Source organism: Brassica oleracea, chromosome C3 (assembly GCF_000695525.1).
Source record: "Brassica oleracea var. oleracea cultivar TO1000 chromosome C3, BOL, whole genome shotgun sequence".
Taxonomy (NCBI): domain Eukaryota; kingdom Viridiplantae; phylum Streptophyta; class Magnoliopsida; order Brassicales; family Brassicaceae; genus Brassica; species Brassica oleracea.
The window spans coordinates 62,493,382-62,506,343 of NC_027750.1; the positions used below are offsets into that span (position 1 = coordinate 62,493,382).

Below are 12,962 nucleotides of genomic sequence, written 5' to 3' on the forward strand. Positions count from 1 at the left end.
TGTTAAAATCAATAACTTGACATTAAATAAATTATATAATAATTTTTTATATAGAATATTCTCTAAGAAAATAAAATACATAGATTTATAACAGTTCATTACGAAAATTCATAGTACGGGTTAAAAATAAAATATTATTTTTATATAATTTTTATATTTAATATACATATGAAGCAATAACAATATATAATATTATCTATAGACCAAAACATTTTTATTTTTTATTAAATTAGTTTTTTTTTAAATATAAAAGTGCAGGTTAGAAACTAGTGGTTAGACTTTTAAAAGATAACCATTTTATAGATACATTAAATTGTGATAAAAAATAAATTAACTCTCCTATATCATTATAAATGTTTTAAAGTAATTTGTAAAATATTTATAAAAGTTTATAAACCTAACCATGCCTCCTAAACAATAATCACCAAGCCCTAAACCTAAATGTTAGAGTATATTTTAAAAAATTGGTAACCAACTGAGAATATTTTAAGAAATTTCTCATAAATCTGAACCTCTTACAATTCCATATATTGTTTATGTTTTTTGGTTTAATTATTTCGGTACGGTTTAGATAACAAGATTAGGAACTAACTATAATATCCAAGAAAATTTTGAATCTTTACAGATAAATTTTATTAATTCGGATAAAAAATAATTATTAAGGGTTTTCAAATAAATATTATATTTTTAAATTTTAATCAAAATATCAGATAATTTTATATATTTTGGATGGAAATATTTAGATATTCGATTTTGTTGGATATTTAATGTAATATAAATTTTTAGATTGTTTATAACTCAAAAATTTAAGTATGTAAACTGTAGACTAAAATTTTGTGTATCAATTCAGTTCTCGCTTCTGGTTCAGTTTTGTTGATACAGAAAAACAGAAATTGTTTGGATATTTGCTAATATCGTTTTGATTTTAGTTTTTTTTTTCAGTTGGATTTGGTTTTCGGTTTAAGTCATCAGGCATACCCGTATCATAGACAGATCAGTCTTCTTGTTGATTTTGCAAGGCTTACCGGCTGTAGTCTTATTAGCTTAGCAGATAAAATATTTTTTTCTTCTTTTAACTTGGAAACTTGACAGTTTACAAGCAAAAAAATACTTGGAAACTTGAGTAAAGTGAACTACTCTTGAAACAATAAAGGATTGGAATAAACAATTAATTGAATCAGGCCTTTTGGGCTTAGAAAGGAGAAGGAGTAAGTAAAGGCACGTGGCAGTCACAGGAAGAGAGAGAAAGAGAGAGCGAGAATCTCTGGTGAGATCGATATATCGAGATCTCTCTCTCTCTCTCTCTCTCTCGTTATCAGAACAGAAACTATTCACTTCTGTTTTGCTGTTTTTGTCTTCCGTCTCCAGATCTCTCTCAGATTCATAGCCCAAAGTCAACCAGTCAACAAAAAGTCTCTGCCTTTGGCTTCCTTTGCTGAGAATTCAAGGGTTTTTTTTTCGGCCAGGAGGATGATAGCGAGGATCCTCGCCGATTTCATGGAGAGTCCGGCGGTGGCTGCTGCTGGCGACTCTGTTCTAGGTACAATCAAAATCGCCGTTATGCCTATAGCTAAAGTGTTCACCATGTGCTTCTTGGGTCTTCTCATGGCTTCTAAGTACGTCAACATCTTGCCTCCCTCTGGCCGCAAACTCTTGAACGGGGTAAAGTTTCTTTCTTCCTTTATTTTTTGTGTTTCTCTCTCTCTCTGACTCTCAACAAGTGTGTTTGTGTCCGGTTCCCAGTTGGTCTTCTCGCTTTTGCTTCCGTGCTTGATCTTCTCCCAGCTCGGACAAGCTGTTACTCTCCAGAAGATGCTTCAATGGTTTTTGTTTCTTGTCCCTATAATAAGTCTCTTCTTGGTTCTTTTTATTGGGTTCATAAAAGGTTTATTCTTTTGATCTGTACTGTCAGGTGGTTTATTCCTGTGAACGTTGTTCTTGGTACAATCTCGGGGTCTTTAATTGGCTTACTTGTTGCCACCATTGTTCGTCCTCCTTACCCTTATTTCAAGTTCACCATCATACAAATCGGAGTTGGTTAGTACCCCATTACACACTTACTGCTTGTCTCCTCTGCAGTTTATGACTAGTAGTCTCAGTTTGTTTGTTTGTTTGTCTGTTTGGTTTCAGGTAATATTGGCAATGTGCCTCTTGTGTTACTAGCGGCTCTATGTAGGGACACCTCCAACCCCTTTGGTGACTCTGAAAAATGTAGCATTGATGGCACTGCTTACATCTCTTTTGGTCAATGGGTACGCTTCTCAACTTTATCCCCTTTGCTCTCTCACTCCTTTTACAGTGTGACACTGTTATTTTCTTGCATCAGTGTTTATGAAGTTGGACATTGCTTCATTTTCCTCCTCTAGTTTCCATTATATGATTCGTCTCTCTCTTTTAGGGACTTCAATTAACCAAGAGGTTTTTTAAACGTTTAATTGTCAGGTTGGTGCCATCATCCTCTACACATATGTGTACCAGATGTTAGCTCCTCCTCCTGAAGGGTTTGATGGCGAACATGACAACCTTCCTTTGAAAAACCTTCCACTAGATTCCTCTGCTCCAGAGCAAGTCCCCTTGCTTACTCAAAATCGCACTAAGGACGTTTCATCCATTCAGGTTCACCTCCCTGTACAGACCGCAGAACCTAGAACAAGAGTAGTAGATTCAAGGAAAAGCAAGGTGACAAAAATGCAATTATGGTTTTTCTAATTATATAGTCCTTACTAAGTTTAGCATACTTTGCTTCCGTGATGATGTAGATTACACAGTTCTTTGTTTACCTCTATGAGAAGTTGAAACTGAAGCAAATCATCCAACCTGCAATAATTGCTTCAGTAAGTATCTCTGGCCTGTTCTATTCGATTGCCTTCACCATGTTAGTAACTAATACTGGAAGTGTTTTTTGTTTGCTTCCCAGATTCTTGCCATGGTACTTGGTGCAATACCTTTCACCAAGAAGTTGCTCTTTACAAACGGTGCACCACTTTTCTTCTTCACAGATAGCTGCATGATTCTTGGGTAAAGCAAAACACACTCTTCACTTGTCTTCTACCAAAAACAATGAGTTAATTAACCGTTGAAACATTTGGCTCTCAGGGACGCCATGATCCCTTGTATATTGCTGGCACTTGGTGGGAATCTCGTCAACGGTAAAACATAGCTGATCTCTTTCATTTCATTACAACCTTGTTTTGAGCTTGCAAATGTTTTTCAGGACCAGGAAGTTCAAGACTTGGTTTCAAGACAACAGCGGCGATTATATTCGGACGGTTGGTGTTGGTGCCACCAGTAGGACTGGGGATAGTGACATTAGCAGACAGACTTGGTTTCCTTCCAGCTGGTGACAAGATGTTCAAGTTTGTGTTGCTATTACAGCACACAATGCCTACCTCTGTGCTCTCAGGTGCTGTTGCAAACCTTAGAGGCTGTGGGAGAGAATCGGCTGCTGTGCTCTTCTGGGTTCACATTTTCGCCATCTTCTCAATGGCTGGATGGATGGTGCTGTATATCAACATACTCTTCTAAAGTCATTCATCTCACACTATGCTGTAAATACAGGGGCATCTTCATATGTGCCTCAACCAACCTAAGATTAGTTTTTTTTTTCCTACTAAATGAGAGTTTATGACTCTCACCCAGTACTGCAACATGAGCCTGAGTTCTTGTTTTTTCTTTTCTCTGAATAAATCGAAAGTATATCATAGTTTGTGACCCAGTGCATTGAAAAAGGTTTCAAGGACAGGGTAAGAATCTTAAAACACCAATGGTAAGACTTTTCAAAGTGGCAGCAGATCAAAACCAATGTCTATCATGTTGGATGAGTTTTGTATTTGTTGTTCTGAACCAATTCTAGGTCCAAGAGAGGAAGAATTTGAAGCAGCTTATCCTGAGCACTGCAACAAATTAAAGACAAGAAACACACATTGATCATCATCATCATGAATCAAAACCACAACTGCTAACCGTAAACCAAACATGCTAAACACTACTAACATATAATTCAATCGACCATTCAAGACATCTCAGAGGAACATTATTCAATGGAATAGTTTTCTTATACACAGATGTGTTACCTCGTGTAGCAGACATGAGAAAGCACTGGCAACGTCTTGTTGTCTTTGAAGAACGGTTACTTGGTTATCTAGTGAATTTGAAAACTATGGAACATCATCCAATAAAGCTACTATTACGAAACTCCAAGGGAAATAAGCATACATCACTCCTCAGCAATATCCAGAATTAAAGTGAGTCACTGATGGCTTGGGCTCTACAACAAGCAGGTGTGGAGACAAGATTCTCTGGCCGCCCACGCAATGTGGTAAGCTGCAATAGATAAACCAAAAAAATACATATATATAGAAAGGTAACAGCAACAAACAGTTAGTAAAGATCATACAAACTCACCTGAAGAACATTAAACAATGTTAATCTTGATAATCAAAAGAGGCGATACAAGTTAACCATTGCTATAACTTTGATTCAATCAAGAAGACTTGCAACACACAACACAACTTTGGTTAAGCTTTCCATTAAACTAACATGTGGAAACAACAACACAAGTCAATATCCAGAAACAAACAAAAAAAAAACTCAAACATCTTAGGGTCTGTAATAATAATACACATTCTGGAACAACAACTGGAACTTGCTGTCAAAAAAACGGCAACCATCTTCTGCTCCTGTTCCCTCGTTGGCTATGAGAGAATACTATATTCCTCCTCTGTGGGTTGCTAAGCCACATTGCCAACACAACCCCAACCAGACTCACAACAGGTGCAGCAGCCAGAAACAGCCATCTTCCTCTGCTAACACTCCTCACACCAGCCTCACTCTCACCTCTCACTACATCATGATCCTCCTCTTCCCCACCTTCTGTGCCATCATCATCAGAAGAGCTATCCTCGCTCACCACATCCACCACGTTCTGCTTCCGGTCTTCGTAGTCTTTATCATCCGTCGGAAGCTCGTACCGGCACAGCGGGCAGGAGTTACGAGCACTAAGCCAAGGCACAATACAATGGGGATGGTACAGATGGAGACAAGGAAGCTGCGTGGTCTCATTACCGAGTGAGAAAACCTCCTTGCAGACCGCACAATCTAGCCCCTCCTCTCGGATGATAACCCTCGGAAGATTCCTGACACAGGACATAGAAGCAGGCGGCGCACCTCTTCTCGAGTTGTCGGAGTCAGCAAGCTGCTCAAGGAGCTCCTCAAAGCCTCTCTCGTCGAGATAGTCAGCAACGTTTCCAGGGTAGCGAGAGAACTCCAAATCTTCCAGACCAGTGAAGATGTTGCGAGATAACGCTTGTCTCCTCTCTATGATTCTTTGACGGAAGGTTCTCTCTAAGTCAAGTGAATCAAACCGAGTCACGGAGCTGTTGCTCTCACTTGGAGTTCTACTATGCCTTGCTCCTTCCTCCTCCCATTCTCTGTCTTCGTCGTCTGAGATCCACTGGTTCAGACCAGCGTGCATAGGGTCGATATCAGTGTCAAACTCAATGTCGGTGGAAGCAGCATCAGACTCACCACCGTAAGCACTACCAAGCGAAGAGAACCTGTAGAGGCTAAAGCTAGCGTTCGACAAGTTATCAAGATCTTCGCTTTCGGATTCGGACAAGACCCTCCATCTCGCTGAACCGTCTGGTGTCGCGTGAGAGCTGGTTTCATTACCTTGGAGGCTCTGTCTTGCGATGCTTATCAGATGGGTGAACTGCTGCTGTTGTTGATCGGCGACGGATTCGGAGGAGCTCCCTTGCCTGCTGCTGCTGCTTCTCCTCCTTCTCATCCTCATCCTTCTTCTCCGAGATGTTTGGCGACGGGTCAAGGGAGGAGGGGTGGTGCCGAAGTCTTGGAGGAGGAGGAACTTGCAGTCTCCGCATAAGCTGAAGATTTCGAGATCGTCGGGGGCGGTGGTGGATTCAGGGATGAGTCTTCCGCAGAGGTTGCACGATGGAGATGGGGTTTGATTGGTGACGTCGTCTTGAGATTCCATAGGATCCCGAAAGGAGGAAGCTTTGAGGTCTGAGAAGAGGTTAGATACACGACCTGGTCGTGAAAAGGCCGGATCTTTCAGAGCTAGGAAGGAAACAAGAGGATGGGGTTTGGTGAAGGGAGGAGATTGCAAGGAAATGGATTTTAATGGCTGAAAGGGGGTCAACAACGACGACGAAGACGACGGATCCTTTTTTCTTTTTTTTTCGACAGTATAGCAATAGAAGTCTCTGCTTTATGAAGAGGGTTCCCTCCTGCTTATATTTTTGTCCAAACGGACGTTTGGTGGGGACATTATTGCAAACCGGATTGCGGAAAAGAAGTTTGGTACGATGTTGGATTGGCGATCGGTTTTTAATTAGATTTTCTTTTGTGAAAATTTATTGATCACCGGGAAGAATGTTAAATGTACAACTAATTGGTATAAATTTACTCCCACCTAAAAATAAGAAACCTAATCAGCATGAGCTGAACTAGCATTGTATAGTCCCTGCAGTTTTTCCTTCTCATAATACTTTGTAGATAAGATCCTCTGCCTTATAGTCTTTTCAATGAACTTAGCCAGCTGGTTAACAGGCGTGGCAGGTTGAGCATGTCGTCTCCCATTCCGTTCCTTCCATATGTAGTAGATGGACACTTGGAAAGCTAGTCTCAAGAGTATGGACGATAGCAGCCCCACAGAACCTGCCATTATCCTTGCTAAAATCTCGTTCCATTACGGAGATGGAGCTGGCTGCAAGAGTGAGTCAATCACTTGTAGCCAAAGGGTGTATGTGTATGGGCAAGCGAAAAACAGGTGATCACGAGTTTCATCCGGTTCCCCACATAACAAACAACATTGAACCTGTCCCCAAGCTCTCATTCTGCTACCCGTAGATATCCGATCTCTGATTGCCAACCAAGTTATAAACGAATACCTTGGTACTCCCTGTGCAAACCACACGAGCTTACTCCAGGGGACAGTAGGTCGTCTAGTACAAATCAGTTCCCATGTTACTGAAGCAGAGAAATCTCTTCCATAATCATCCTCCCGTTTTTTCAGAGTGCACTATCAGTTACATTTGTCAATCATGCTCTTAACATTAACGTCCCGTGTGTGGCAGAATCTTCACACATTTCCCACAAGGACATCCGCTATACAAGCTTGTCTACTGATGCCAAGTTTCAGCTTTCCACGATCTCCAACAATTTCAATCAAACGACCAATAGGGTGCCAAATATATGTCAAAAACTTCACTAATTTTCCATCATGAATATCTATCCTGAAAAACTTCTACGCAATCGGTCTGAGCTGGAAAAGTTTTTTCCAGACCCAAGAACCTGTTGAGCCCTCCCTAGCGTCCCAAAAGGAGACATCTCGCAACAGAGTTGCCTTACCCACTTACCCCACAGAGACTCAGAAACTGAGAAAAGGCGTCATATCAATTTAAGTGCAAAGACCAGCAAGGCATCTCTGATTTTCCTTATCCCCAAGCCTCCTTCCTTCTTAAGGCTAGAGACCTCATCCCACACTACTTTTGCTCGAGTAGTTATGTTTGGAGAGCCACTCCAAAGAAATGTTGAGCACATACTTTCAATCTCATCAATACAACTTTTAGGCAAGCAAAATGCTGAGCACCAGAAGTTCGTAATGCTGGCAATGACCGAATAAATTAGTTGTAGACGACCTGCGAAAGAGAGAGCTTTACTTGTCTAACTCAGTAACCTATTCTGAATCTTCACCAGTAGAGGCTCATAATCATTGTGTATCATTGTCTTTGTTGTGAGAGGCAGACCCAAGTACTTAATTTGAAGAGCTGATACTGAGAGGCCAGCTGCTCCTGCAGCAGCTTCCAGGACCAGTTTACCTCTTCCCGCCGCAAAGACAGTAGATTTGGCCATAGTTATCCGCAGTCTAGACATCCGAGCAAATTCCTGAAACACTGCCAGAATTCCATTGAGTGAAGCAGGTGACCCATCAGTAAAAACAACAATATCGTCGGCGAAGCTTAGGTGCGTGAGGTTGACAACACTGCACATAGCGTGACAGCCAATACTTCTATTCACCACTGCTTTGTTGAGGAGTTTGGAGAGCAAATTGTTCATAATTAAAAAGATATTTTTAAAAATATCTTCTTCATTAAGTGGCAAAAGACTTTTATAATATTGTTCTCTATATATATAATAAATAATTATTTAAATAAACAAAAAATAATAATTTTTTTAATGTTTTCGAATTATACTTCTTTATAAAAAAATTTAATTTCTTTTTTGAAACTTTTTTTTTCAAAATTTCTTTTTGAAAATCGAAAATTATGTTTGAAACTATTTTAAATTTTTTTTATATTTTTTAATTATATATTTATATATTTACATTCCAAAAACCCTATCCCACCCCTCAACTCTAAACACTAAATTTAGATTAGTAAATCTGTATAAGTGTCTTTTATCCTTCACTAAAAATGAGGGTAAAAATGGTTAGTGTAAACATAAAAAGTGATACTATGAATGTGGTATTTCCGAGAATTTGTCTTTTTTTTTTGGATTTTGGGTTCAATTTTATAAGTCCCGTTTGGATTCTATGAAGTTCGGTTAATCTTTTTCTACAATTTTATCTAGATCTATTTTTTGATTCAAATTAAAATTCATTTGATAATATATTTTGGTTTGGATATTTTTATATATCGTTTTTTTTAACGCTGGGTAACACATTACATCATTATAATCTCTAAATCTATTACATATGATGATCAACTACCTGCAACATATGCGATATTGATGAACAGCTCCACGAATAATGATTCCACGATGAAGCTCTCCCCGAAACACTTGAAACCACGAACGGTTCTGCATGTACGACATCCTCGATAGACAGGTTCTCACTACAACAGGCGACCACAACGAACGGCTATGCTTACAGTACTTTGGAACCTCCGAAAGCTTCGCATCCTATAATCTGCAAGGAATTGCATAATCTGAGATTTGAACCTCAGACCTGGGTGTAGAAGCCTTTAAACCTTAACCAATAGTCTAGAGTACTTCCACATTTTTAAATATCATATCGGAACGAAGATGAAACTAACTATTTATTTTTGATAGAAAAGATAATTAAATTTTTATTTCGAATATCAATTCAAATCTTTAGATTTGAATTTTTTTTGGATTTTTGAAATTTGTATGATTTTCAAATAACCATTTTAAATGATCCAGCTCAAATCAGATATGGATTCTCCCGTCTTAAAATTTGTATTCAGTTTGGATCTCGGGTTTCAGTTTTTTTTCCCCAGGTCTAAGACTATGTAAACAAGCCTTTGAAATAGCCGTTGCCGTGAATCATTTCAACCGGCTTTAGACCAAACCAACAATTCTGCGAACTAAACCGAACTCTAGCATCACAATTTCTAAAATGCTAGCTAAATATAGGAACTTTCTTCGGTATACATATAAATTCACACTGTCTATAGAGAGAGCTATGCCTAAACCAACAGGTTCAAAAAGTTAAAAGAACAAAACTGGCCTTAACACAGATTCTTCAACCTCCTCAGCTTCAAGGAAGCAAGATCCTTAGGCAAGATCAGCAGGCATCTCCCGGATTTTAGTACCGTAGTACCTCTCAATGTCACGAAGAGTCTTCGTGTCAGAGTTTTTCACAAAGTTAATCGCAACACCTTCCCTCCCAAACCGACCAGCTCGTCCAATGCGATGTATGTAAAGCTCCGGGTTATTTGGTACATCATAGTTTACGACATGAGAAACCTAACGCATGATAAAGATAGTTTTATCATAAGGATAGTTTTATAAGCTTTGATAGTTAAAAGAGGTAGAGAGAGAAAGAGAGAGATCATACTGTCTGAACATCAATCCCTCGTGCCCATACATCTGATGCGATTAAAACACGGCTTTTAAAAGACCGGAACTGGTTCATGATTTCGTCTCTCTCCTTTTGACGCTTGTCTCCATGCATTGACGAGACTATAAAGTTACTACTCCTCATCTTCTCAGTTAGCCAATCCACCTTATACATTCCAAAGCGCAGCTCAAACGTTTAAGACTATGTGACATAAAAGTATAGGGAGACCAGAGAGTTTAAGAACATTAGTAACTGTTTTACCTTTTGTCTTGTGTTACAGAAGATGATTGCTTGATTGATAACAAGCCTCCCATAAAGATCACAAAGTGTATCGAACTTCCACTCTTCTTCCCCAACATCAACGTAATATTGTTTAATCCCCTGAAAAAATGGTGTATTGTCATGGCTGTTGAAACTAAGAGTTAAGCATAAGAATCACTCACTTCAAGAGTCAACTCGTCACGCTTCACAAGTATCCTCACAGGGTCCGTCATAAACTTATTTGTCATCTCCAGAATCTCTTGAGGAAGAGTAGCAGATATCAAGCAAACCTGAATATCGTGTGGAAGAGATCTGTAAACGTCGTAGATCTGGTCTTTCAAACCTTTGCTCAGCATTTCATCTGATTCATCCAAGATCAAAAGCTTGACGGATTTGGTTTGTAAACTCCCTCTCTTTATCATATCGTAGACTCGACCAGGCGTCCCGGACACAGCGTGCACACCACGCTCCAGCTTCTTGATGTCTTCTCCAATGCTCTTACCACCGATGCAGGCATGTGCCTGAATACTGGTGTGTACTCCAATGGCCTGTATCGTCTTCTCTGTTTGTGAAGCCAGTTCCCTTGATGGAGACAAGACCAACACTTGAATCCTTAAGAACAACAAAAAATACCAAGTTAGGTTAGTAAATAAGAAAAACAGAGATCACGCAACAAATGTAATACAAGCGTGACACACATATATTGCAGCATAAAATAACTCTTAGCAAGATCATTAACCTTGTAATAAAAAGTGGATTAGTACAGCAGTAAAGGGAAACATTGCAGCCTTTTTGTAAGTGTTCCTCACCTTAATTACAAAACAAAATCATTAACCATGTACTAGTAGTACCAATTGGATATTTGATTAGTAAACAAAACGAATTCTTTGTCTTAATTGCAAATCAAGATTTTTTACATACCAAGTAGGTTAGTAAACAGATCATATCAAGTTTAATCATCTTAATCACAGAAAAAAAAATCATTAACCATGTAATAACCAAGTGGCTTAGTGAATTGCATAAACAGACATTGCAACCTTAAGTAAGTGTTCCTTGTCTTAATCACAGAAGAAAAATCAGTAACCATGTAATAACCAAGTGGCTTAGTGAATTGCAGAAACAGACATTGCAACCTTAAGTGTTCCTTGTCTTAATTACAAAGCAAAATCATTTAAGCACCAATGTGAATTCGAAATTTTTGCAAAATAAAGGATAATAAAGAGACGCACTTTCTGGAGGAAGTGTTGACGATTTGGCAGACGGAGATGGCAATCATGGAGGTTTTGCCCGTACCGGACTGAGCCTGAGCGATGACGTCGCGTCCTTTGAGGATAGGCATCACAGCTCTCTGCTGAATCTCAGAAGGTTTCTTGAAACCGTAGTCGTAGACTCCGCGAAGAACTTTATCATTCATCCCCATCTCGTCGAAACTCGCTATTTGTTTGATCCCTTTGGTCGTTTCGAAGACAAGATTCTCGTCATCCAACGCTCCTCCTACACTTCTCCGGTCGCTGCTTCCTTTCGCTGCTGCCATGGTGATTCTCTCTGTCGGAATCAAGACAAGTCTCAGAACTTTGGAGGTTTAGCACGGTTAGAAGATGGAGAAGAGGATGGAACGTGTTACGCCAGAAATAGGGTTTAGGGTAACTAAAAAAGAAAGGTTGAGGTAAACCGTGTCCATGATAACCGAAACAAACCGATATACTTATTTAACAACGGTCAACGAGGATGCATATATTGCCCAATTTAATTTTAGAAGGCCTCAACATTATTTTACAGCCTTTTATGGCCCAAATACAATGTATAAACAAGGCATGGCCTTTGTCTAATTTGAGAAGCTTCAGGAAGAGGCGTTTACGTTTGTGTTCATGATGAAAATTGTGGACATGATTCCGGCCTCTGTGTGAGTGAGTACTCGCAAAAAGACTCTAAAAGTTTACGCTTCTTTTATGAGTTGTTTACCATATAAAACACTTTTATGTTTACTTTCACTTGTAGAGACATTTGCGGCATGTGACGTACATTTTCTGGACAGCTGGTGTTTTTTGGACCATTTTATCCTCACGCCCAACAACTTGATTCTCTATGGTTACTTATTTTTGGTTACCCAAAATTTGGTCACTTTGGTTCGGTTTTTGGAATAATTGAGCACAATTCTATACCATAAGATCTTTAAAGTGAATTTACATCTTAACGTAGACATAACAACATTTACATTTTATTTTATTTTTAATTGTCTCTCCAAAATGACTTTTGATAAACTGAAATTTATTCCCAACATATGTTATTTGTTACTATTTCATATTATAATTTAAAAATATCAATATAATGTCTAAACTAAAAAATAATTGTTTTTCTTCTATATTTTGAGATCCATATTATATATGTTTTGATATTTTAAAATTATAAAATTTGAAATTTAAATTGTGTGGACAAATATATTGTGGATTATATAATATAGATGTGGATGCACTTATGTTTGTAGTCTAAGTGTGGATGTAGTTTTGTAGATATATTATAATAAATTAGAGTTTGTGATATTGTTGATTAAATACAATATAATCACAATTAAATTTAATAATAATAATCCATTATATGAGTTTTAACCATATGAATAATATTAAAACAATTTTCAGTTTCTCTTCCCAAACACTATATGTTCATTTTTTTCTCCCTCTATCCACGAACCATCCATCCATAACTCGATTGTCCACTAACCGTCCATCAACGATTTCTATGACTACGAAACATCCATCCACGACTTGCATCACCCGTCCATCTATAAGCACCGTTTCTTTGCTCTTGCTCCTTCAGGGCCTCTTCCTTCTTTTCTCTCTTTTTTACGTTCACTCTATAGGCTAATGTCAAAACTGTTATCTTT

At 38.5% G+C, this 12,962-nt stretch overlaps 4 protein-coding genes across 4 annotated transcripts; 1 reads left to right on the top strand and 3 right to left on the bottom strand.

Annotated features, from left to right (window-relative positions):
- Positions 1 to 1,274: 1,274 nt before the first annotated feature.
- LOC106328899 lies at positions 1,275 to 3,713 on the top strand. The gene is made up of 9 exons (XM_013767439.1): positions 1,275 to 1,662; positions 1,744 to 1,823; positions 1,913 to 2,037; positions 2,131 to 2,252; positions 2,443 to 2,679; positions 2,760 to 2,834; positions 2,918 to 3,018; positions 3,097 to 3,149; positions 3,215 to 3,713. The coding sequence occupies exons 1-9, from the start codon at positions 1,471 to 1,473 to the stop codon at positions 3,523 to 3,525; spliced, it is 1,296 nt and encodes a 431-aa protein (XP_013622893.1). The 5' UTR covers positions 1,275 to 1,470; the 3' UTR covers positions 3,526 to 3,713.
- Positions 3,714 to 4,496: 783 nt separating this feature from the next.
- LOC106328028 lies at positions 4,497 to 6,194 on the bottom strand. The gene has a single exon (XM_013766384.1). It carries the CDS (start codon positions 5,990 to 5,992, stop codon positions 4,652 to 4,654), a length of 1,341 nt encoding a protein of 446 aa, XP_013621838.1. The 5' UTR covers positions 5,993 to 6,194; the 3' UTR covers positions 4,497 to 4,651.
- A 1,489-nt stretch (positions 6,195 to 7,683) lies between these two features.
- Positions 7,684 to 8,076, bottom strand: LOC106331178. The gene has a single exon (XM_013769505.1). The coding sequence runs from the start codon at positions 8,074 to 8,076 to the stop codon at positions 7,684 to 7,686; it is 393 nt and encodes a 130-aa protein (XP_013624959.1).
- Positions 8,077 to 9,267: 1,191 nt separating this feature from the next.
- Positions 9,268 to 11,709, bottom strand: LOC106331530 (DEAD-box ATP-dependent RNA helicase 34). The gene is made up of 5 exons (XM_013769909.1): positions 11,311 to 11,709; positions 10,264 to 10,693; positions 10,082 to 10,201; positions 9,818 to 9,985; positions 9,268 to 9,726 (listed from the first exon to the last, which is right to left on the bottom strand). Exons 1-5 carry the CDS (start codon positions 11,613 to 11,615, stop codon positions 9,535 to 9,537), a joined length of 1,215 nt encoding a protein of 404 aa, XP_013625363.1. The 5' UTR covers positions 11,616 to 11,709; the 3' UTR covers positions 9,268 to 9,534.
- Between the last annotated feature and the right edge of the window lie 1,253 nt (positions 11,710 to 12,962).

Coding starts and splice junctions, on each gene's coding strand:
- LOC106331178 (XM_013769505.1), bottom strand. CDS start 8,076: ATGAACAATTTGCTCTCCAAACTCCTCAACAAAGCAGTGGTGAATAGA.
- LOC106328028 (XM_013766384.1), bottom strand. CDS start 5,992: ATGGAATCTCAAGACGACGTCACCAATCAAACCCCATCTCCATCGTGC.
- LOC106328899 (XM_013767439.1), top strand. CDS start 1,471: ATGATAGCGAGGATCCTCGCCGATTTCATGGAGAGTCCGGCGGTGGCT. Junction 1,824..1,912: donor CTCCAGAAGATGCTTCAATG/GTTTTTGTTTCT, acceptor CTGTACTGTCAG/GTGGTTTATTCCTGTGAACG. Junction 3,019..3,096: donor GATAGCTGCATGATTCTTGG/GTAAAGCAAAAC, acceptor TTTGGCTCTCAG/GGACGCCATGATCCCTTGTA.
- LOC106331530 (XM_013769909.1), bottom strand. CDS start 11,615: ATGGCAGCAGCGAAAGGAAGCAGCGACCGGAGAAGTGTAGGAGGAGCG. Junction 10,202..10,263: donor GTGACGAGTTGACTCTTGAA/GTGAGTGATTCT, acceptor CCATTTTTTCAG/GGGATTAAACAATATTACGT. Junction 9,727..9,817: donor GAGGGATTGATGTTCAGACA/GTATGATCTCTC, acceptor ATCATGCGTTAG/GTTTCTCATGTCGTAAACTA.